Source organism: Sinohyriopsis cumingii, unplaced genomic scaffold, assembly GCF_028554795.1.
Source record: "Sinohyriopsis cumingii isolate HCF-2022 unplaced genomic scaffold, ASM2855479v2 utg002197l, whole genome shotgun sequence".
Lineage (NCBI taxonomy): Eukaryota > Metazoa > Mollusca > Bivalvia > Unionida > Unionidae > Sinohyriopsis > Sinohyriopsis cumingii.
The window spans coordinates 1-26,183 of NW_028316154.1; the positions used below are offsets into that span (position 1 = coordinate 1).

Below are 26,183 nucleotides of genomic sequence, written 5' to 3' on the forward strand. Positions count from 1 at the left end.
TGATTGTGTTTTTTGTTCATTTTTACGCTGAAACCATATCTGCTAGGCGTGTGTGTGATTTGGATTTTTAAAGTAGCTTTAACAATTTTTCAGTCATATCGCTATGATGTCTGCAGTGTGGCAGTTTATAGTGATGTCTAGCACAGGGGCATCATGCCACAAACATTTAGCATGATGTCCCACCCAGTCACATTATCCTGATACCAGGCTGACCAGTCCTAACACTAACCTCTTAATGCTGAGTGCCAAGTGAGGCAGCTGTTAGTACCATTTTTCTAAGTCTTTGGTATGACTTGGCTTGGGATCGAACCCACGACCTCCCACATCCGAGGCAGATGCTCTAACCACTAGGCCATCGAAGCGTTACCGTATCTGCTAGGAACACAGTTCAGTTAAAATGATAATACGGACAAAGCTGTTAAAGATAAAATATGCTTCTAAGACAAATATGATCAATTACCAGATATTATCTTTGGTGTATGAACATCCACAAAATTTTTCTGGTCAAGAAATTCTCGAAATAATTTGACAACTCCAGCCTCCAGTCGGAAGATTGCCTGATTTGTTGTTGTCCGTATATCAATGATTCTGTTGTCTAGCCTGGTGTCTTGGTGCACTGTGGCAAATCCCTGAAATGATAAGAGTTTTGTTATTACTGGATGAAAAATAACCACGAGACCATACCTATAGTGCCTAAAGTGCACCAATAACAGCTTCACAACTAGAAAGTAAATAATCCAAATACATGCAGGGGTAGAGACCTCATTATTTTAACGGGTTGTTCAGTGCATCCATGAGCACCTAAATGAAAGCACAGACTGAAATAAAGTCTACTCAAAATCTGTCCTTGACATGGACAAGGTCACCTCTGTGTGACAACTACATTTAAATTTATACATATATTCAAACTTTTGAAGTTCTTCTTGGTATAAGAAGTCTACCATGGATGGCACATTACATTTCATAGTCCTATTTCTAGATAACTGAAATTTTGTGTCAAAACCATTTTCTTCTTTGTCATAGTGACCTTGACCTCTGACCCCAAATTTGACAGGTTCCTTCCTTCAACGAGTGCAAGCCATTGACAATGCTTGGTCCAGGTTTCATATGAAAAACCAATGTCACTGTTGCAGAAATCACTTTTCTTTGTTCCATCAGTTTGCTTGATCATTAATTTTTTGACCCCAGAACAGATATTCTACTTCCTTACCCAAATGTATGTCATCCATAACCTTGAAAAGTGAACCTGATATCTTATTAACATAAAGGTGATACCAATTCTCATCTTCATTTAATGAAGTCCTTCAAAAGCTACCAAGTGGAAAGGAAATTAAGGAAAATTTCTAAGTTAAATGGGGCCAGAACTTTGTCAAGATATTTTCAAAAAGGGCGAGATGAAATCTTTACAAGACTGTTCTAATGAAAAGCCCCATGCAAGATTTGGTTTGAATCCACAAAGTCCTTTAAAATTTATTGAGGAAAAAAAGTATGATGCAAATGAGGTCAAAGTCACATGTCAAATAAGAACCATAATTCCATTAAATTTTTGGGAAAATGATAAATATTAAACATGATACAGGGTTTTATGTGAAGTCTCATACAAAAACATTTAGTCTTTAAAAAATTATTCTGCAGAAATGAAATTATGATGCAAATGAAGGGAAAAAGTCAAACAGAGGCTATAACTCCATTAATTGTGGTGGAATATGGTGAAAATCAAATTTATCCTAAATGTTTTCAATGTAAAGACATGCACTAAATTTGTCTTGAATTCATGACTGGGAACACAATTTGCTGACCATGAAGTTAAATGAGACGGTAGGAAGGAAGGTTACTAACACTATATCCATCCATTAAAGATGCTGTCAGTTGTTTTTTCTCTGAAAATAATGCACAAGACTTTGTCATCATAAATATCTAATGTTGATCTAATACTAATGCTTACCTCTGCTGTTTCTGGTCTTGCAGCATCCTCCACCAACAAGGGCAACCTTGGAGATGCTGAACTCACCACCCACACCTACAAGAAGAACTGTATGAATTAGGACCAAACAGATATCAAAAACATTTAATTACATAAAAAGCTAAATTAGATGTCATAAAAGTGTTTTATTTACTCAATTTTCTTTTGATACGCTATATGCAAACAAGTTTATTGGAAATTTGTCTAGTATTAAAACTATACCTCCACATCAAAGTAAGGGCATACAGTGTTAACTCTGTCCATCCATACCATCCCATTCCCTACTATCCTACTATTTCATTTCTGTTCAGTAATGTTTTAAGGACTTCATTTAAATAAAATTTGGTTTGAGGATTTGTATTAAGACCTAGGTCAAGTTTGAGGATTTGTATTAAAACCTAGATCAAGTTGGAGGATATGTATTAAACCTGGGTCAATGTGCATGATTTGTATTACAACCTAGGTCAAGTCTGAGGATTTGTATTAAACCTGGGTCAATTTGCATGATTTGTATTACAACCTAGGTCAAGTCTGAGGATTTGTATTAAACCTGGGTCAATTTGCATGATTTGTATTACAACCTAGGTCAAGTCTGAGGATTTGTATTAAACCTGGGTCAATTTGCATGATTTGTATTACAACCTAGGTCAAGTCTGAGGATTTGTATTAAACCTGGGTCAATTTGCATGATTTGTATTACAACCTAGGTCAAGTCTGAGGATTTGTATTAAGACCTTGGTCATGTTTAATTTTTGGGGGCAACATTTTATGGAGTACTGGCCCATTTGGCTTAGAACTTTACCCTTTAATTTATTTTCTGTTATTGACCTTTGAAGAACTTGACAGACTGTAATCAAATTTGGTTGACCTTTTAACCCCAAGATCAATAGGCTATTTCTTACCCAAGTGTATGTCATCAAAAAAGGCTCAACCTGGTGTGATGTAAAACAAGCATTATTGTGTGGAACATCATTTGTAATTGGCAGTCAAAGCTGACTTGATCTTTGAATTTTTGATCTAAAAACTGATGGTTTATTCCTATTATGCTTTAAAAGGTAAAGTGAATTTTAATTATATAATGACTTACTTGCTATTATTGTATTGCTAACTATTTTCCTGGTGCGAGTTACCAGTCCAAAGTGAATTCGTTCCTCCAATTATAAATTAAGTCTTAGAATAAAAAAGTGATCCAGGACTGATGCCTTAGTTACATCCTTCTTGGATTTAGACTTGGACTGAATGGACATGTGAATGGTTAGGGAGGAGGGAAATTAAGAAATAACAACAGGCAAGATGCACAAAATAAAATTAGTTTTTCATCACCCCCCAAACAAACTTTAAAAAACAGTGATCACTACCTACTATTTCACTGCTGTCTTAACCAGCCTAGTTGGAGACTGATGGCCCCAAGTATAACTGTAAGACTGAATGCTCTTACCACTAGACCACCGGAGCGGTCGTAAGACCGAACTAACCTTCTGTCATAAGTAGGGTGCTCTACTGCAAACTGAACAATGGCTTGATGACTTGTCTGCCTGATCATACGTGAGACATATGAAATAACCCTTCCCAGCAATTCTGATCTCAAAGGAAAGACCAAAATTTTAAACTTTTGTCACAGTTGACACCAATATGACTATCATTGGCCCAAGTTTCATGGGTCTAATGCATAAATACCATCACTCAGGTTTAACAGTGATAAAAGGTAGAATGGAAAGAAGCTGGAGACAAGCAGCAGACAACTTTCATGACAGCCAAAGAATAATGATTATGAAATGCCATATTTTGATCAATTCTGAAGGATGAGGGTCCAACCTTATTGTGAAGCTCATAGAGAAGCAGTACTGGAAAAGGCAGCCATATAGCCCTTAATGGAGGAGACCAAGTGGGCTTTTTCTTCTAAAAGAGCATGAAGATAATCTACAAATGAAGTTAAAGGGGGTCATATATGAGCCATGCATTTCACAAATGCATCAATTGAAGAAAATTCACCATTTGGCATCATAAACCTGGGAATTAGATTCTCTTTCAGGATGAGCTTTGATATGCAGATACTAACTCTGCGAAGAACTTATTCCAAAAAGTCAGGCAATGTTAGTAAAGTCAATCCCACTTCAGACTGAAGAAGTCCACTGCACATGCCCTTTTGGTTGGAACTGGAAACAAAGTCGTTGCAAGTTCAACTTCTGTAAAGAAGTCTACTATTTGCTTTCCCCCTAGAGGACTGCCTGTACCTTTTTCGGTAAGGATGTACACAGAATATTTATCTCGCCTGTCCTGTGGTGGACTCAGAGAGTGATAACCTCTGAAGCTATGTGTCTTATTCAACTGATGCACTCCTGTAGTGTTCAAAAATCAGCCCTCATTTCTAGGCTGTAGATTGGAAGAGAAGATTCTTCCTGAAGCCTACACACATGGGCTCTAGACGAGCACCCACCCTTGGGCTCTAGATGAGTACCAAAACCTGAATATGACACATCAATGTACAGAAAAGGAGTTAGGTTCTGGACGTGTATTGGTGCTCTAGACAAATTTAGCCACCAACTCTGATAGCAACAGGAACAAGAAAACAAATGAATCAAGAGCTGACAAGTTTCAGTGAGTCTCCAGTTTGTTAGCAGCAGGAAGAATTCCTAGAGATATAATACAAAACTCATCATCTGTGTGGTCCTGGTTCACTGGGGGTTGGGAGGGTTGAGAGTAGAAGAAATGAATTGTCCCTTGATGGATGAAGAAATTCATCCCCAAGTAAGCAAACTTCTGAGAAGGGATCAGATCCGACTTCCCATGATTGGGGATTAGTCTCAATGTCTCAGTAGGGCATGTCTGAGAATGGTGTGCAAAAACCAGTACTGGAAGATGGGAACCCTTAATTCAAGGTGTCAATTTGTATCCGGGTGCTCTAGTACCCACCTGTTTATAATTACCCAGGTAATAAAATTAGCTATAGGGTACCCATTCAGTTTATGTTAAAAATAATTTTTTTTAATAAATAACATATTTCCAAGTTCATGTCAAAGATTATATCTGTTGATGTCAGAAGTGAGCGAGACATGAAATAATGAGCATAGTTTGAGGCTCATGTCATGTGACATTGATCCATTGTTGACCTCTGTCTACTGATCTTCATATCATCAACACGTGCAACCATTTGGCTATGTAATCAAACACTTTCCTTATTTTCTATTTACAGTAACTGTACATGACATGTTTTGAAGAAAACGGATGGGTTTGCTGAATCTAAAACCTTCTGTCACAGATTAATTATAGTTTGATACACACTTATGTAGTGAACCAGTCTTTATTGAAAAAACATGACGCCAAAATATTCTTAAATGAAATGGCTTTATCAATGTGACTCTTGGATGTTTATGACTGAAAAATGTTAGAGGAGAGGGATTTTGTTAAACTGAAGAACATATTACATCAGGAAAAAGGGGCCCTGAGTGGCCGAATGGTCTAAAGCGCTCTCTGTTACAGATCACTGTCATCTCACCTCTGTCTGCATGGGTTCGAGTCTCGGATTCGGCTAATGTGGGTATGTGAGAAAGCTTGCCAGTAGCTTCTTGTGGGTCGGTGGTTCTTTCTGGGGGGTTTCCGGGTTCTTCCTCCACCATTAATACTGGCCGCCATGTATAGCCTATCGTGTGCTGAAAAATGGCGTTAATCCCCACAACAACAACAACAACATCAGAAAAAGGACAAATCAACAGCGCTTTACAAATTTTGATAAAGGAATTCTACAGTAAAATAATATAGCAAACAAAATTTGTGGACCTAGACTTTATGACCTTTAAGCAAAAGTAAAACGTGATGTAGACTAGTTAAAGTGAATGTTGTGTATAAACAATTTATCATTTTGTTTTGTGTCTGTATTCTTGTACTAATCCACATGGATTTACCCGATTTGTGACAAGAATTTTAAGTAACTGCAGATCCGGGTAAGTAGCAGAAATAAATGTACATTTTTCATAAGGTTTTATGTAATTATGGCATGTAATATATAGATCACTCTTTTTAAGCTCAAACTGCACCTTTTTGCCTCTTGTGATGGCATGTACGAACTTACAACAAAGCTGTTCAGGCTCACATTTAATATAATTTCCCTTTGATCAGGTACCCTGGTAACCGATCATTAGCATCATCGGGTACCTGATTGACTTTTTCTAAAATTCTGATATCTCTACCCTTCATGACCTTGAGTATGCTATTATTTCACCAATCACCCTGATAAAGGCTATATCAGCAGAAGCCAAACCAAAAGAAAGTACACAAACCTGAAAAACCTCCAAGAACAGACAAAATGACAAGAATTTCCTGTGTGATGGAGTATGGGAATATGAAAGCAGGATCCTGGAGTCTAAGGACATTGACTATTTATTCAACCATTTGCATTCACGACTGAGCTGAAGGTCTCCATCTTAAAAATTCATAAAGAGTCTTCTCTGATTGTGAAAAGACTGATATTATATTAAATACCCCCTTCCCTTTTTTAAAAAAAACTGAAGATCCGGGAAAAGAGTCCTGGACTGTGAATATATGGTGTCCTCTCTACTTAGAATGTTGTAAACCACATCCCTTGGGGATGGGGATCATTGTTAGTAATGAAGAGTCCTGAAAATGAAGCCGGTAATAGTTTTTTATTGTGCAATGAACCCATAAATTTCCCATAAAATCCAGCAATGTCCCTGAAAAAAGTTTAGTCTGGCATCGATTGGGATGTTTTGAAAAGAGACACTTGGCAAGGGAGGACATGTAGATGGATACATAGACTTCTGCCCGAGCACTTCTAGCCACGCTGTCTCTTCCAAAAGATAGGTGAGAGAGAGTCTTAAAATGGGTATAGCAGTTCTCCTGGGACACACCGGCTTGATCTCTTTGCCAGTTAATCTGAGACTGAGTCTGCAACCAGGGACTAGCATTGCTGATCCCTAAGATCTTAGAAGACCACTGTAGGGATGAAGCTGTTGAATAAAATCTCAGCTGCCCTCAAGAGATTTTTCATATGCTCAAGCATAACCTCTCATGTATCCAAGGCAGAATCTCAACTGATATGGAAGAACCTCACAAACAGCATCATCAACATTTACAGCATGTGTCTCGATCTTGTGTTAACAGATTCTTCCTTAAACAGGTTGAAATGGGCAGAAATTTGAAGGCCCTGGGCGGGGGGCGGGTGGGGGGGGAAGCAGCAGAGGGTCCATTTTAGACTGTGTCCCTGAAAGCCTTTCCAAACTGGAGAGGATTCTGGTGTCCAAAATGCCAGAACGCTTTGAACAGAGATCTGGGGAAAGAAAATGTCAAATGCTACTAAAGAAAAATATATGATAGGCAGCAATTACGCCGATGACACTTTAAATGGTGAAAATAATAGTGCCCAGAGATATGCAAGAACAGCAAGGAAAATATTCTGAATAAAAGAAGTAATGAAAGCATCAGACTGGGATCATGTTATTTTTGTTCTAAGACCAGCAATTATTAATTGGAAGGAATTCACCTTGTACTGGGGATTAGCATCAGGATATAGCAAGCTATTTAAACCATTTTTCTTCTTTTCATCACAGTACTCATGACCATGACCCTTGAAACCAACAGAGTGGTTCCTTACCACATCTGCAACTTATACAAAGTCTGAGAAATGTATTTTATTCAATCATGTTTGCTGTACAGCATAAATGTACCCTAATCTGTGAAGAGAATTCATAACAATCCAAAGGATGTCCTAACAAGAGTTAAATCCCTGTATTAAAATGTAATGTCCCAAGCACAGAAAAAATACATCCATTCTTTTGGAGCTACTGGGATACCAAATTTTATAGACTGTGTGGTTGCTTCAAACTATTAATTTAAACTCAGTGAAGAATGAGCCACAGGTGATGCAGAAAACCCTCCTCCCACAAACCTGCTTTCATTGTACATCGCTAATGATCAGTCAAGCTCAACTATCTGAACTAGACTTCATTACATGTGATTGATTATTTCATCTCAAACATTTGGAAATTATTTTTTCATTATAAAGCATTTGTTTTTGTTTCAATGCAGGTGTATCTATGCAGTATGAGGTAGATGCCAGTTCCATTCAACACCTTCATTCAATCTACGAGCATTTCCACTCGCTGCCTTCAAGCAATATATAAGCAGTTCCACTACTGCCTTCAATCAATATATATGCAGTTCCACTCACTGCCTTCAATCAATATATATGCAGTTCCACTCACTGCCTTCAATCAATATATACGCAGCTCCACTCAATGCCTTCAATCAATATATATGCAGTTCCACTCACTGCCTTCAATCAATATATAAGCAGTTCCACTCACTGCCTTCAATCAATATATACGCAGTTCCACTCACTGCCTTCAATCAATATATAAGCAGTTCCACTCAATGCCTTCAATCAATATATATGCAGTTCCACTCACTGCCTTCAATCAATATACAAGCAGTTCCACTCACTGATTTCAATCAATATACAAGCAGTTCCACTCACTGCCTTCAATCAATATATAAGCAGTTCCACTCACTGCCTTCACTCAATATATGCAGTTCCACTCACTGCCTTCAATCAATATACAAGCAGTTCCACTTACTGCCTTCAATCAATATATAAGCGGTTCCACTCACTGCCTTCAATCAATATATAAGCAGTTCCACTCACTGTCTTCATTCAATATATGCAGTTCCACTCACTGCCTTCAATCAATATATAAGCAGTTCTACTCACTGCCTTCAATCAATATATAAGCAGTTCCACTCACTGCCTTCAATCAATATATAAGCAGTTCCATTCAACACTGCCTTCCTTCAATATATAAGCAGTTCCACTCACTGCCTTCAATCAATATACAAGCAGTTCCACTCACTGCCTTCATTCAATATATACACAGTTCCACTCACTGCCTTCGATCAATATACAAAATCAGTAAGGAAATAAAAAGGTTATTAGTATTTAAGGACACAATAGTATGAGAATGAGGCTTGGCACTTTACGTACAATCCCTAACCCACAATCCAGGCTCCAGTGTATATGTATTTACCTTCTGCAGTGATGCTGTACTTTAAATTGCACATTTACACCATGCAGAATGGTATAGCTGATTATGCAATGTCGTAATCAGTAATCCAGGATCCAATCTACACGCACATAATTTAAAATAACCCAAAATCTTATTCTACTGAGAAAGAGAGAATGAAAACTGTTTGAAGAAAGTACCACATTCATATAGTTCCTGACAGAAAACTTTCAAGAATTCAGTGTATATTCTTTTCTTCAGAAAATATCTATGAAGTCAAATATACCAGTTACTGTATTGTCCGACACTGAGTAACTTGTTTAGTTTTGATTTATTTGTCACAGCTTTTACCTTGATTTTACTATTCCTCAATGAAATGAATAGGAGAGAAATAGGAGGTTTCATTTTCTGCCAAAGTCCTGATTGTTTGTGTTTTATCGTTTTCCGTAAAGTCCTATATGTGTGTATTTTATCAGGGGGTAGGTGTAGTGCATAATAGGGTAATAACATTTTGTTCGAAGTTAGCTTCTAATATATATATTGGGTCTAACTTGAATTTTAGCACTCTTAACAAAAATATCATCAAAATATACTAATGGTGCAAGTTTACAGACAGTCTTTTGAGTTCAAGGTCACACAGATACACTTCAATGACCATTTGACTTTGTGTTACTGGCAGCATCAGCTCCATTTGTTGCTGCAGACACTGATGAAAGCACTGTGTAAGGGACTGATCTTGACATGGGTTTGATTGGTACTTATACTAATGGTAGTATTGTTTTAACCATTCAAGTCACTAACCTTTGTTGTATGTATAGTTTCGGTTATGATTTCAATCTAAGATGCAATTGAAGCTCAGTATCTCAAAAGTGGCTGTAAACTTGTTCAGGCATCATTACTAGTCAAAGATTCTTGTGACTTGATTTCAATTTTGTATTCTAGGCAAATGCTTTAAATACACGAAGTCTGACACAGACTATTCTACCAATTTAGGTACCCATGGCCTTTTTATTATTTACAAAATCACAAAAACAAGACCAAAAATTTATGAAACCAGAGTATGTTTAATCTTATTGATTCGTAATTTTTTGCTATACTAAGTTCCATTAGCCCATGTTTGGAATTTGATGAAATGTGATGTGTAGGCTTATTAATAGACACTGTGTGTTTTTTTTTAGGGATAAATTTGTCTAAAGATAGACATTTTTTAGGGATAAATTTGTCTAAAGTGTCAAAGATAGACACTGGTTAATAAATGGAGAAACATGGTAATTTTTTTTATACCTGTTCAGCATGTAGCTCCACATCTTGTTGTGAACAGGATTCTACTTTCTGATCCACAACTCGGACAAAAGCTTCGACATCAATAATAGACTCCTTGTTGATGCTGAAAAAATAACGCACTTTTTGCTGATTTAAAATTGCACATGTTAATCAACACTTAAAGTGTTACATAGTTTTGTAGTACAAGATTTTCCAGCTCTAATTTGTTCAAGAAATGAAATGTAAATTGAATTTGTTTTCAAGCTGTCTGAATTTTAATTACTGTACGTAATAGGTATAAATACTACATGAAAAATAAAGAATTGCTGAAGTCGAAACCTTATTAGACACATCAAGTTACATGTCAAATTTATCATGTTTGCAAGTACAGGTAAATTTGCAAATTAACTTTGTATTTCATCTGTGATTTTGTTTCTTCTTTGCTAAAAAAATTGATATATGTCTAAAATGTACACCATTGTTTAGTGTCTCAATCATATACATTTATGTCTATTACAGCTTCATATCTAAGTCATGAAAATCACTGATGTAGAATAGATAACAGCTAGTAAAAATCCAGTTCAGGAAAACAAAAAATAAATTTACTCTAATATTTTTTTAAAAAATAATCACAAAACTTTGCAGTTCATGTGTTATGTATTCTAGTAAATGTTTCTCATCTTTGATTTGTCATTTATCCAGTGGAAGATGCAATTCATGGACCTCTGAATCTGTCACCTTACCCTGCAGTGAACTTGACCATCTGTTTACTGACTCTATCACCAACACAAACCAGGGCCTGGACCGTCCATTTTTGTTGTCGCAACACAAAGAAGCATTGTTTTCCTGTATTAAGAAAAAGAGTAACAGCTTTAATACATCCCAAACACTTACCTAAAATGAAAAATTTACAGGCTGCACCATTTTAAATAGTTCCCATTTAGTGTTTGGGCTGGAACTCTTATACAAAGTGATGGGAAAGACAGGCACCTTATGCCCAAAGCTCTAATTTTAGTGGCAAAGGGGCGTTCTTCTGAAACTGAAGGAATTAATACTAATGGTATATATTTTAGGGTATAATTGTTGGCAAGCTACTCTGTATGACATGCATGCCAATTATGGCACACCGGACTCTTTGGAAACATATTTTATACAAGATGTACTTTTGTTTTGTATGTAGTATGTTTTAAAAATGACAATGAAATTAAAGGGAGGAATATGACTTGGCATTCAGCACTCTATAACCATGCAGACCTGGACAGCAGTTCTAAAGTGCCAATGCCTGATCTAAGCAAGTGTAATAACTGACAAAAGTATATTTACACTGGCAGTAAAGAAACCTGATTACACATGGTATTAAAAAAAGAATGCATCACTCACTGATTTAACTAGAATGTTACTCAACATATTTCTCCACATTTCCCAAAGTTTATCCCACTCGCCCCAAAATCCAGGCCCCCCTTGGGTCAACTTCAGGAGTTTAAAAACTAACCAAGATGCCAATTTTGTAACATATTTGAATGTGTCTTTTCAAACACAGTAAATGTATTCATGAAGAATACAGGATGCATGAAACAGAATGTTCCAGAATGTCCAATTCAGAACTGTAAAAAAAAATATCACAGTGTTATTAAAGGCAATTTTTTAAAAAATCCACCTCTGATTTTCTCTTTTCCATTCCATCAAATCTGAACACTAGTTTGATATATCTTGTACTATATCAAGTAACAAAAAAAGGATAGAGCTGGAACGAATATCAATTTTCCTGTTTAATTTATTTCAATAATAAATGTGGATTTGAACAGAATTTGAGTATTTTTTGATGATGCTAATAAAGTTTTCAAATCTATCTTATTTGTCTACTTTGGTAGTTACTGACACTTCCACCCTTACCATAGTCTGAGTTTCCTCTGACCCTTGTCACCCCATTTTTGATATTTGGGCATTTTTGTTGGGGTGTAGGGTCAGAGTCCATTTTCCCTATCGAAAAGTTGGAATTCACCATTTGGTGTCGGCATTGGGTAGCCGCTTACTAGCCAGCCCAGCAAACTTTAACGACCTTTCATCAAGATATACATGCATGAAATCAATAGAAATATGACTTATTTTCTCAAAAATCATGAGCATAGCATTTGTCATCTCTTTAATCCACTGACAGACTACATGAAAGTACATCGTTGCTGCAATATGACCTGGATCTGGCCATATGCATTTCAAGTCACATGACCATATCAAATCTCACAACCAACATGTCAATGACATCAGAGGTCATACAGTCACTTGATATCGACAATAAACAAATTTCCAAAGATGTTGTACATAGAATTTGGACATATTATATAGAAGTCACTTAATGTTTGCAAATAAATATAATGCACACTAAATTCTAAACATATTCATTCTAAGAACAATGACCAGAAACCTGTTGGTATCACAGCAGGGTGGAGAAAACCATTTTCAAGAAGTACCGAGCACGTGTCAGTGATGTTTTTGTTGGTGTCACGTGACTACCACATTGACATGTGCTCTCTGCAAAGTGAATCTGGTTTTCTTCAATTGCTGCAACACTGACAGATTTTCAGTCGTTTTCACTGAGGTTTGAGACAAAAGCACATCATACTGGCATGATTTACCCATATTATCCACTTGCAGTAAACATATTAACTGATATGCTCAAAGTGAGCATAAAAATGCCCTTTCTCACAAACAGGGTTCCCTTAAATAAGACTTTATCATGCTAAAATGGCCCGGCTAGTAGGCATCACTGTGCCCTATCAGATGACCATCACCCTGCCCTGCTTAGTGAGCTGAGGACAACATTGCTGGAGAGGGTGCTCTCAGAAGAGACTTTGTCATAATTAAAATGGCTTTGCAGGCTATCAGCAACCAGCACTGTACCCTGCCAAGTCAGCTTAAAACACGGCACCTGCCGTTAATTTGTGTTTCAAATAAGATTCTATTTCTACATAATTACTATAGGCTGTCATTACCTTAGCATGCCATGTTAAGAATTTTGTATGCAAAATGATATATCATGGATACTGCCAAAAAATGTACATCACTGCTTTTCATTTCACTGATCAATAAAATATGCAGGAGTATATAATGAACTCTAAGAATTTGTCTACTGGTTGTTAATTCAGTTAAACTCTTTCTAAAAAATGTGTATTCACTGATATCTCATGTCAACACATTTTAAACAATGTTAACTGGCTGATAACTCAGATAAACTCTGCTTAAAGAGTGTGTATTGGCTGATAACTCATCCTAAAAACACACTGGCTCATAACTCTGGTAAACTCAGTCTATAGAATCTGCATCTTCTGAAAACTCAGTGACTCCCTCTAAAGAAAACTACTAACTCATCAACAGTTTAACCTGTCCACGCAAAGCAGCAGCAAATTCAATGACCCATTATTATCAACACCAAATAAGGAAAAAGAGAGTACCTTTACTTCTGCTGGTCTGCAGCCGAGCACGTACCCAAATCTTCTGGTCTTTCAAAGCTGGAGTGAGTTCATTCAGTTTATACAATTTTCTTCCCACCTTCTCTTTCGACTGGATGAGAGGGAAGTCACCATAGCACCCTTCTGAACAATCTGCCTCACTTTCAGCAGCCTATAACAATGAAGAAAATATACACTACTAAATCTGGACATAGGAATTCTGCCTACCAAGCCATCAACTGACTTTCTCATGATATAATTCCCCCACTTTTTTTTAGATTTGTAGGTTTATCTCTATCAACCATGGGCACCTAGAGCTTGCCGAGTTGCACATCAAACTGCTGTCAAGAATTAGTATGGAAGATGACTATAAGAGATTGTTGTTGTTGTTGTTGGGTTTAATGCCATTTTTCAGCACATGATAGGCTATGCATGGCAGCCAGTATTAATGGTGGAGGAAGAACCCAGGAAAACCCTGGGAAGAACCACCGACCCACGAGAAGCTACTGGCAAGCTTTCTCACATAACCACATTGGCCAAATCCTAGACTCAAACCCACGCAGAAAGACTATAAGAGATTGCACTGTTAACATTAAATGTCACTGCTGGAAAATACCAAACAAAGCCTTAATGACCCCGCAAATCTTATCAGAGTTGATGCCCCTGGTTGGATCCTGAAAGATATTTATATGTGCCTTCTACGCGTGTCCTTTAAGAATGTACCTCTTTGTTAATGTTTTTATTAAATTCAGGTTGTAACTAAATCAAAAGTTATTTATTCATTTTGTGGGCAGGGTCTATTTTATAACTGAAAAGTTAGCATGGAAATCCCATATTCCATCTGAAAAAGGGTAAGTTAATTTAATATACAGGTGATTTATTGAAAAAATAATGGCAAAGTTTTAAAATATGTGAAACTTTCATTCATTATTTGTTGAATTTGTATGCACAATTTAAAAAAAAAAAACCTATCAAATTCCATCCAAGAATAGACCCTGTCACTGATATCAATTTCTTTGGTTTTACAACAAAACAATCCTCATAACTGACAGCACTTAAGTTCATAGACTGGATAATTGCAGGGGTTCTACTGTCTTTCCAGATCGATAATTACCTGTCAGACCTTTCAATGTGATTTGTAAAAATCACAATTGGTGTGTATTCAACAAATAAAAAAAACTGATCAGAGTACCAAATCAAATGTACTCAAATTCCAAACAACATAGATACTGATCTGCCATCACATAATGCATTAGCAGATCTCTGTTACCTGTTCTACTAGTTACTCCAAACAAACTGCATAGACCCAGATCTACCAGTGCATTATGTAATGGCAGATCTGGATCAGCGCAGTTTGCATTTTGGACTCAACTTGTAAGCAAGTATATATGGTACATGTGTTGAAATATATACTATGCCAAGATATAATGAAGGACACGTAATGATGATTCTGATAAATGATATGAATCATAAACAGGTTTTTTTTTTATAGCTGGGATCCACTTGCCCAATCAGTCAAGTACCAAAATTGTTATTCTGCCCAGTCAAGTAAAAAAAAAATTATTCTGCTCAGTCAGGCAAGTATCAAATATGTTAACCTAATCAATATGGAATTATAGAAATCAGTCCAATGCAGGCTACATACAAGCAGTGTGCTTGCACAGGGTGCCAGAGAGATGCCAAATCAGAGAAGAAAAGGGGTGTATAAATCTGACAAGCAAGCTAAAATAAAATAAAACCTTTGGTTTTTCTTATGAAAATCTGTTCATTTACATCAATTTCTTATGAGTTCTCTTATTAAAAAAGGGAAGACATGTCAGCCCCAAACAAGTAGTTGCCCTTGACCAACAAAAATTGTCACTTACCATTTCAAGTTGGGGAAGTGAATTTTCAAACTCTAATTTTAACACTAGTTTTGGAGGCCCCTAGTGGCCAAGTGGTCTAAAGCACTCACTGTTACGCATCACTGCCATCTCACCTCTGTATGCGTTGGTTCGAGTCTCGGGTTCGGCCAATGTAGGTATGTGAGAAAGCCTGCCAGTAGCTTCTCGTGGGCTGGTGGTTCCTTCCTGGGTTTTCCGGGCTCTTCCTCCACTATTTATACTGGCTGCCATGTACAGCCTATCTTGTGCTGAAAAATGGCATTAAATCCTACAACATCACTAGTTTTGAGAGTAATATTGAGCAGCCTGTTTTATGATGCTCATCGTTTTGTATCAGAAATACAGATAATATCTGTGATACCTTATTTGTTGTAATAATTTACAATCTTGTGAATAATGCATTTATTAGTACTGAAGAGAAAAAGCAAGGTGCTCGTATAAACTTTAAAAAAAAGAAAACTTCTAGAAGAAATAACGGACTTCGAGTGAACAAAGTCTGCAATATTTGTCAACAAGAAACACATCAGCCCCAAAAAAGTTTCATTGCCAATGAACACTAGAAATTCTCTCGCCATTCTGAGTTTGGGAAGTGAATTTTCAAACCCTATATCACTACTTAGTTTTAGGGAGCAATAATGCTCATCCTTTTTTGTAGCATAAATACAGGTTAAACCTAAGGTACCTTACTTGGTTATATATATATATATATATATATATATATATATATATATAGCTTCATCAATAATTATAATGTCCTTTTGTCACAGTACATGATACAGCACTCCCTCACTATAAGACCATCCATTATAACACTATTCCTGTTATAAGGTGATTATGGTCATGAATCTCATTTCATTAAGCAGCAATAAATTATATGTATCATGAACTTTGTTATAAGGCCATCTCACTGTGGCTCCCACTGATAACATCATAATGTTGGAGTACTGCATCTTGTACTTCATTATAAGGTGGTCTCACTATAAGGTGGCTTAGCCTACAACTTCCACAATGAGGGAGTACTGTATTGTGTATAACACGTATTTAAAAAAAACATGAATGTTCATTGATTTGATGTATGCAATCAATCATGAATCAAAACGAACTAATTTGCCACAAGCTGTTACAACAAGAAGCAACATATGGTTTCATTATGAAAGAGGTTTACAAACTTAATGTGAAATGGGAATGCTTAATGATATACTTCTTATGACTGCTGTATTATTCAAATTGATGTACCCATATCAGTATTTACATTGATGTACCCATATCAGTATTTACATTGATGTACCCATATCAGTATTTACAGTAATGTACCCATATCAGTATTTACAGTAATGTACCCATATCAGTATTTACATTGATGTACCCATATCAGTATTTACATTGATGTACCCATATCAGTATTTACAGTGATGTACCCATATCAGTATTTACATTGATGTACCCATATCAGTATTTACAGTGATGTACCCATATCAGTATTTACACTTACATACCTGTATCAGTATTTACACTTATATACCTGTATCAGAATTTACATTGATGTACCCATATCAGTATTTACAGTGATGTACCCATATCAGTATTTACAGTAATGTACCCATATCAGTATTTACACTTACATACCTGTATCAGTATTTACACTTATATACCTGTATCAGAATTTACATTGATGTACCCATATCAGTATTTACAGTGATGTACCCATATCAGTATTTACAGTGATGTACCCATATCAGTATTTACAGTGATGTACCCATATCAGTATTTACACTTCTATACCTGTATCAGAATTTACATTGATGTACCCATATCAGTATTTACATTGATATACCCATATCAGAATTTACAGTAATGTACCAATATCAGTATTTACATTGATGTACCCATATCAGTATTTACAGTCATGTACCAATATCAGTATTTACATTGATGTACCCATATCAGTATTTACATTGATGTACCCATATCAGTATTTACAGTGATGTACCCATATCAGTATTTACAGTCAGGTACCAATATCAGTATTTACATTGATGTACCCATATCAATATTTACAGTCATGTACCAATATCAGTATTTACACTGATGTACCCATATCAGTATTTACAGTCATGTACCAATATCAGTATTTACATTGATGTACCCATATCAGTATTTACATTGATGTACTCATATCAGTATTTACAGTGATGTACCCGTATCAGTATTTACAGTGATGTACCAATATCAGTATTTACACTTACATACCTGTATCAGTATTTACACTTATATACCTGTATCAGAATTTACATTGATGTACCCATATCAGTATTTACAGTAATGTACCAATATCAGTATTTACACTTACATACCTGTATCAGTATTTACACTTATATACCTGTATCAGAATTTACATTCATGTACCCATATCAGTATTTACAGTAATGTACCAATATCAGTATTTACACTTACATACCTGTATCAGTATTTACACTTATATACCTGTATCAGAATTTACATTGATGTACCAATATCAGTATTTACAGTAATGTACCGATATCAGTATTTACACTTACATACCTGTATCAGTATTTACACTTATATACCTGTATCAGTATTTACAGTGATGTACCCATATCAGTATTTACACTTATATACCTGTATCAGTATTTACAGTGATGTACCGATATCAGTATTTACACTTATATACCTGTATCAGTATTTACACTTATATACCTGTATCAGTATTTACACTTCTATACCTGTATCAGAATTTACATTGATGTACCAATATCAGTATTTACAGTAATGTACCAATATCAGTATTTACACTTACATACCTGTATCAGTATTTACACTTACATACCTGTATCAGTATTTACACTTATATACCTGTATCAGTATTTACACTTCTATACCTGTATCAGTATTTACACTTCTATACCAGTATCAGAATTTACATTGATGTACCCATATCAGTATTTACAGTAATGTACCAATATCAGTATTTACACTTACATACCTGTATCAGTATTTACACTTATATACCTGTATCAGAATTTACATTGATGTACCCATATCAGTATTTACAGTAATGTACCAATATCAGTATTTACACTTACATACCTGTATCAGTATCTACACTTATATACCTGTATCAGAATTTACATTGATGTACCAATATCAGTATTTACAGTAATGTACCGATATCAGTATTTACACTTACATACCTGTATCAGTATTTACACTTATATACCTGTATCAGTATTTACAGTGATGTACCCATATCAGTATTTACACTTATATACCTGTATCAGTATTTACACTTATATACCTGTATCAGTATTTACACTTCTATACCTGTATCAGAATTTACATTGATGTACCAATATCAGTATTTACAGTAATGTACTAATATCAGTATTTACACTTACATACCTGTATCAGTATTTACACTTATATACCTGTATCAGTATTTACACTTCTATACCAGTATCAGAATTTACATTGATGTACCCATATCAGTATTTACAGTAATGTACCAATATCAGTATTTACACTTACATACCTGTATCAGTATTTACAGTGATGTACCGATATCAGTATTTACACTTATATACCTGTATCAGAATTTACATTGATGTACCCATATCAGTATTTACAGTGATGTACCGATATCAGTATTTACACTTACATACCTGTATCAGTATTTACACTTATATACCTGTATCAGTATTTACACTTATATACCTGTATCAGAATTTACATTGATGTACCAATATCAGTATTTACAGTAATGTACCAATATCAGTATTTACACTTATACACCTGTATCAGTATTTACACTTATATACCTGTATCAGTATTTACACTTATATACCTGTATCAGAATTTACATTGATGTACCCATATCAGTATTTACAGTGATGTACCGATATCAGTATTTACACTTACATACCTGTATCAGTATTTACACTTATATACCTGTATCAGTATTTACACTTCTATACCAGTATCAGAATTTACATTGATGTACCCATATCAGTATTTACAGTAATGTACCAATATCAGTATTTACACTTACATACCTGTATCAGTATTTACACTTATATACCTGTATCAGAATTTACATTGATGTACCCATATCAGTATTTGACACCTCTTCTTTTTATGACTACTGTGTTATTTACATAGATGTACTGGTACGAGTTATAGCCTTTAAGTAATAGAATAAAACGAAAAGCATCAAGTTTTGTAAAATTCAACAAATAATTTATTTTCCAAGAAAAAAGAGAGAAAATTTTAGAAGAAATGACAGCGTGAATTAAATCCCAAATTGTCGTAAAGTTCTACACGTCCAAAAGTACATAGTCCCAAATGAATTCCAGTGGTGATCCAAATTCCAACCTTGAATGTGCTGATGTACCAATAGCCTGGAATATGGTGAAGTGTTAACAGTCTTCATGTATAACAATGATATAATCCAAAAATGTCCTCAAATTAATTCACAGTAATCCCAAAATAGTGATGATATGGTCCAAAAAGTATTAATGAGCATGTTGTAATCCCAGTGTTTAATATAAATAAATAAACTCTCTCAAATAAACACTGATCACAACAATAAGACTGGTTCCACTTTGGATATTATGGTAACAATAAGTAAATCCAATACACTATATAATCACCCTTGTTATAAAAACATAATACACAATCTGAGAACCAGGATGAGGGTCAAAAGTTAATTTCCTGAAAATTCATAAACAATCTTATACAGATCCCCTCTACTCTGTTATCTTAATGGAAATTTCCAGCAAACAGTAAACAAAATTCATTTCTAGAAAATCAGAATCAAGGCTGTATCCAGAACTCATGCTTAGTAAACATATTTATCCTACGCGACATTTGATGTAGGCCAAACTCTTACCCTCAATTATGGATAAAGGTCAATCACACAATACAAATTATATATAAAAAATCATGAACAAAAGGAAATACAATTCAAATCATATATAACAGTACCCATATCAGAATTTGCCACCTTCCCTTAATCTTTCAAAGCAGCCAGCTTAAATATTCAATGTTCATTTCAGAAATGGTAAAATGTGGAGTAATTTATAAAAAAGGGCTGTTTATCCAAGAAGTTCAAACTCATCATTATCATGGGCACTCATGTCATGGATTTATTAATTCCTGCAATAAATGTTTGATTTCCAAATTTTACCAACTCTGTATCAGTTGAGGTTGACTACACGTTTTTTTTACTATTTCATTGTTCATGAAAATAACTGTTCCTTGTTCAGGATTCAATAAACTTGAGTTTAGAAGGAAACTGAAGCTTCAAACTGTGCTACGGTCTGACTCAACAACACATGATTCAAAGTACAGTTAAACCTGTCACCAGCATTCACTAACAACAAAAGGCAAACCTGGCCATTGTACAAAGGTGACTGCAATATACAGCTTTACCTTTTTAAAACTGGATTTTGAAAAAGTAACTTACACTGAATATTGTTATTGTAATCATCATCATCATTATTATTATTCTTTTTACTGCCCTGGATGCACTGTACAACAAAATCATAATTACAGGGTATGTTGTTTTCTCCCAGATTTATGTTCAACAAAAGACAACTGTATCCTGCTCACTTTAATCCATCCTATAAATGAAATCATCACCGACGTAAAAATAAACAGATCTTAGTTTGGTCATGCTATAAAAACAACATCTGGATGATTCAGTTGCTCAACCCACCAAGATCAAAATACAGTTTACATGAAAGTCTGTAATGAGCAGAAAATCAAAAGAAGCTATAATGCTACTCGTTGTGACCAATGAACCTAAACTTCATCTACCTTTACAGACATGTTTTGAAAAATGAATGGCATAAAAATCAAAGTGTTGTTGTTGTTGTAGGGTTTAACGCCATTTTTCAGCACAAGATAGGCTACACATGGTGGCCAGTATTAATGGTGGATGAACAACCATGGAAAAACCCCGGAAAGAACCACTGAGCCACGAGAAGCTACTGGCAAGCTTTCTCACATAACCACATTAGCTGAATCCGTTGGATATGGATTCTGGATGTATTTCACACATTTCACTCTTCTATCCTTATATTTTATCTAATAAGATTCTGAGATCTATACTCATTTCAAATGAAATTTATGAAACTCATGGAATAATTTCAATTTTTTGCTGACCAAGTCTCCTCATAAAGTATATATAAAATATTTGCCTAAGTATATGGTTTTAAAGCCACCTACAGTATAGAACTAGATCTGACATCATCTTACACCACTCCCTCAATAACTTGCACCCTGATAACCTGTGAACCGGCTTACAATGCAGGGTCAGGCATGGATCCCATTTTTAAATCAGAAAATACCCCAAAACTGATCCCTATTTGTTGAACTTGGAAGAAAATCTAGATAAAAATTGATAATGGAAACTTTGATATATCACTTGTTTTCTCTTCAAAAATGGTAGATAGGACCTGGAAATTTTAATCAACATTTTGAAATATCAGCTTTAAATTAAAAAGAAGTCATAAAATTTGTTACATTTTCTTTCCAGACAACATTCTTAGTACACTGTAATTAACAATATTCAAGGAAATCACGATCAATGAAAATGTCATGCCTAGTTGAGGCAGCATTTTCATAAATAAATACCAATTAAATATTTTTTTATTGACTGAACTGTGTTCAAGTTCTATCTTTTAGTTCCTTTTAAGTGTAATCATCATAACTGCAATGTGTCCTCTTGTAATTAAATGTAAAATGTGTCAATCTACCATAACAGCTATGTCCACGAGCATTTCTCTGAGAACCTAATTACGTGCCGACCGTGTTTTGATATCGGACTAGCAGAAGCATTTGTTGTATTGTTGCACTAAATAAAAAGCAGACCTCCTTTTCTATTATCACGTTAATTATGTCTTTTGAATCTAAGGAGGAGGAATTAACAAAAAAATTAAAAGGCATATAAATCTTACATGCTTAAGAACCAGTGGCCCCAGTCATATGTCAGGTAACTCATTTCAGTCAATCAATCGAGACACTGTTATAATTGTTATTGTGTATGTAATCTAATTAAACTACCTTAAATAAACCTACTCAATCATAACTGATTAAAGATAGCAAGGCAACCAAGTGAAATGAATACTTCATAAAATAAAAGCATTCTTTCACAGATACAAACAACTGTGGAGAAAACAATTTTCAGAGAATTCCTGAATTCCCACGGAGAAGATGTCCTCAAGGATGATAAGAAATTTCACTGTTACTTGCAAATGAAATCACGGCATCAATATCTTTCTAATTGAACAATGAAAAACAGAGTTTTGACGTAGATGAGGGTCTCATGAAATGTTGCGTTATTTTGATAAAAAGGACTCTTGTTTGGTAGTGTATCAACAGTTAGTCTGGTTTCATGCTTGGAAGATCCTTTTTTAGGAAAATACTATCCATTAACACACCTGGAACCAGACAAATCAACATGAATATTACATCTTATATCAACACAAATGCCAATATTTATATTACATTCCTTTAAAATACTGTGTTAATCTTGTAATAGTATTTCTCTTTCATGCTAACTTATTCAGAATTTTTTTCACGTTCTTGTTCGAGAAAAATGTTCACATTTCTTTCAAATTGCTGCACAGTTGAAAAGAAATTATATCCCGATTTTAATTCGTCATTTTTTTTCTTCTACCTTATGGGGCATATTACCAATATTTTCTCATGCACTTTTTTAAGCAAGAAGTTATCACTCCTGGAAATGGTATATGAAATCCTGAGGCCATGTCACCCTCATTTAGTTCATTTTTCACAGCCTCTAAAATACATAGCAATGATATTTATATCAGATATCAGTTGTTATCACCTTCACTGACCTAAGTATTTACCATGGCAAAGTATGTTATTCTTTAACTGCTACAATTTGCTTTCTCAAAAGTATGGTAAAACATGAAAGTCTTCATCAATGAGAAGCTTGGTGCAAGATCTGAATGTTATAATATGACTCTTGATGAATGAGTTGATGGCTAATAGTTAACACACAGCACAATCTTACAGTTATTGTGTTTGCTGTCTTCCATAAAAAGTTGCAGATGTCTAAATGCACTGTTTTAGTTTTACTATGCTAAAAGGCACAACCTAGAGAAAACATTGCACGATATGTCATTAAGTAACATATTTGACAAAATAACAAGATTAAAGCCCATTATAATAGCCACACACCAATGATATGAAAACTATGTTTCCATCATGTGTATAGACTACCAAAAGAGAGTTAGCTACCTTCAGCTATACTGTGAGCTCTTTTACTTTGAAGGTGCATTCTCTCTATCTCCTAACATGGTCATGCTGAATAAAACAAGTGGTTTGGAGACTTGATTTATCCCATAGCATTAAGAACTAATAATACAAAATATGTGGATGATGTTAGCTTATGAATAAATTATGATTTCTAGAGATTTTAGCAGCTGCCTCCATACTATGACATTATGCTAGGATCAAGACATGTACAGTTAGAATCACTTTTATGCAAACCTTGACAAAAGATGGTCTATGTGTTTTAAGGCATGAACAGGTATCAAATACAGTATATTTAGCTTACCCCCTCTTCTTCACCTTCTTTTTTCCTAGCCGCCTTCTTTGCCGCTTTCTCTGCCTCTTTCTGCTGTTTTTTAAGAGCTTTCTTGGATAAGGCTGGTGTCTCTTCAGATATAACCCTGAAAATGAACAGGACATCAAATGAGTAAGAAATAATGCAAGGCCTGGGTCAAGCCGTTAAAATCAAGGTTGAGCAAGTAGGTTGCAAAATGAATTGTCTTATATCCCCACCCCCAAAATAAAAAATATGGTCAACTCTATCTTAATTTAACAGTGAAAAAAGATTTTGAAGTCAGATGAATTGGCTGCTAAAGCTGTACTTGTAATGATGGGTATATGTTATGTCTGGACTTGTCCCAAATGCATTCATCAGCGCCATGTCAAGTCTCTTCTATAGCAGGCACACCCAAACCCTGCAAAGGGTCTTTGCAAAAGTTGGTACATGGCTGTGTGAATAGATGGTTTCATATCCAAAACCCGTTTCTACCTATCCACATGTATATGACTATATTTGCTCTTGTAACTATATCTGCATTTTGACTCTACTTCAACTATATACATGCATTACTTTGATGTCTGTTTGGACAAATGTAATTATTGGCATGTTTTGAAGGTGCAAACTGAGATTTAAAAAAAAAATCAAAGATATTTATGGCATGCTTTCTCAATGACCCATGTTGTTAAGCCAGCACTCAAACTCACACTGAAAGATACAGAGATGAGATGTGCGAGCACCTTAGACCATTCAGCCACTATCTACAGCTTCGTAGCCTCAATGTAGCTGAGGCAATATCTATGATCCACTACCTTAAAATGTAGCAAATAAAACTTGTCAAAGACAAAAAGATGACTGTAGTTAAAATCTACTGGCAAAGCAGAATTATTTTTCAACAAGTTATTAAGCCTATATCATGTAAATAATTTTTGTATTATTATGCTAACAATGCTTTGTCCACCATGACAGATAACCCAAGAGTATCACGGAAATTCTTTTTCAAAGCAGGAATATCCTTGAAGGACACATGTAAAAACAAGTCTAAAACAGTAGTTAAAACTTTAACTACTAAAGGGGCCATCCATAAATGATGTCACACGATTTTGGCCGATTTTTGATTCCTTCCCCTCATCACACATAGTCACAAATGTGTGACCCCCCTCCCCCCTAGGTGCGTGACTCATTTATGGACGGTCCCAAAGTGGACTATATAAAAGAAAATATAAGATAAAGATAAATGATATTTAACATGTCTTTATGCAATGAGATGCAGACATTTTTGTATTAAATAAGAAGAACTTTGAATTTCTTTCCGCATATGTAAGGAACATTTGATTATATAGGCTGAAACAGCCCTGGGTGTGAATTGCACCAGGTTGCTCTGTTATACATAGGCTCATGTAACCAACGCTTCAGTAAAATGGGTATACTAATCTTAGTAGGACTCAGCCACCCGTTGCCTCAGTAAAAAAAAAATCAGAAAGTATACTGAAACTGTTTTGGGTATGTATCCTAAGACGTGGTGAGGTAACAGGTCGTGCTGGCCTAAATGGTATACAAGCAACTGCCACTGGAAATATTTTGAACGTATTGTTTCTTCTTTATCCCAGCTGCGAAAACAAAAAAGGTTATAATCCTGTACTATTCTCAGTAATTTACTTCCTGTGTATACATGTCGCCAAAATAAACTGCAAGTACTTAACGACAGAATATATACCGGTTGCATCATTTCTGATCAGCACTCTTACCCCCCCCCCCCTTTCCAAAATGCTCACTTTCATTATCACTGATCACTCGATTCGTCGGTTTAACCTATCACTTCTCTTGTAATCTTCCTATTAACTCACCGGTTCTCAGCTGAATCTGCCATTTCTTATTAAATCGACCTTTTCAACTTCCACCTTGCCAAGAACTCAACTTTAAATTATATATTTCTGTCGCCAAACAACGTGGTCCTTCATGCATGTACACTCCCTGTCAGAAATCTATTTCCGGTGTCACACGTGCCCAAATGTGCAT

The 26,183-nt window shown here is 35.3% G+C and overlaps 1 protein-coding gene across 1 annotated transcript; it reads right to left on the minus strand.

The window, feature by feature from the left end:
- Positions 1-437: 437 nt before the first annotated feature.
- Positions 438-26,173, minus strand: LOC149770945 (aspartate--tRNA ligase, cytoplasmic-like). Its single transcript, XM_089948952.1, has 7 exons — positions 26,012-26,173; positions 24,174-24,288; positions 13,689-13,857; positions 10,983-11,085; positions 10,261-10,363; positions 1,946-2,020; positions 438-629 (listed from the first exon to the last, which is right to left on the minus strand). The coding sequence occupies exons 1-7, from the start codon at positions 26,032-26,034 to the stop codon at positions 453-455; spliced, it is 765 nt and encodes a 254-aa protein (XP_089805078.1). The 5' UTR covers positions 26,035-26,173; the 3' UTR covers positions 438-452.
- Between the last annotated feature and the right edge of the window lie 10 nt (positions 26,174-26,183).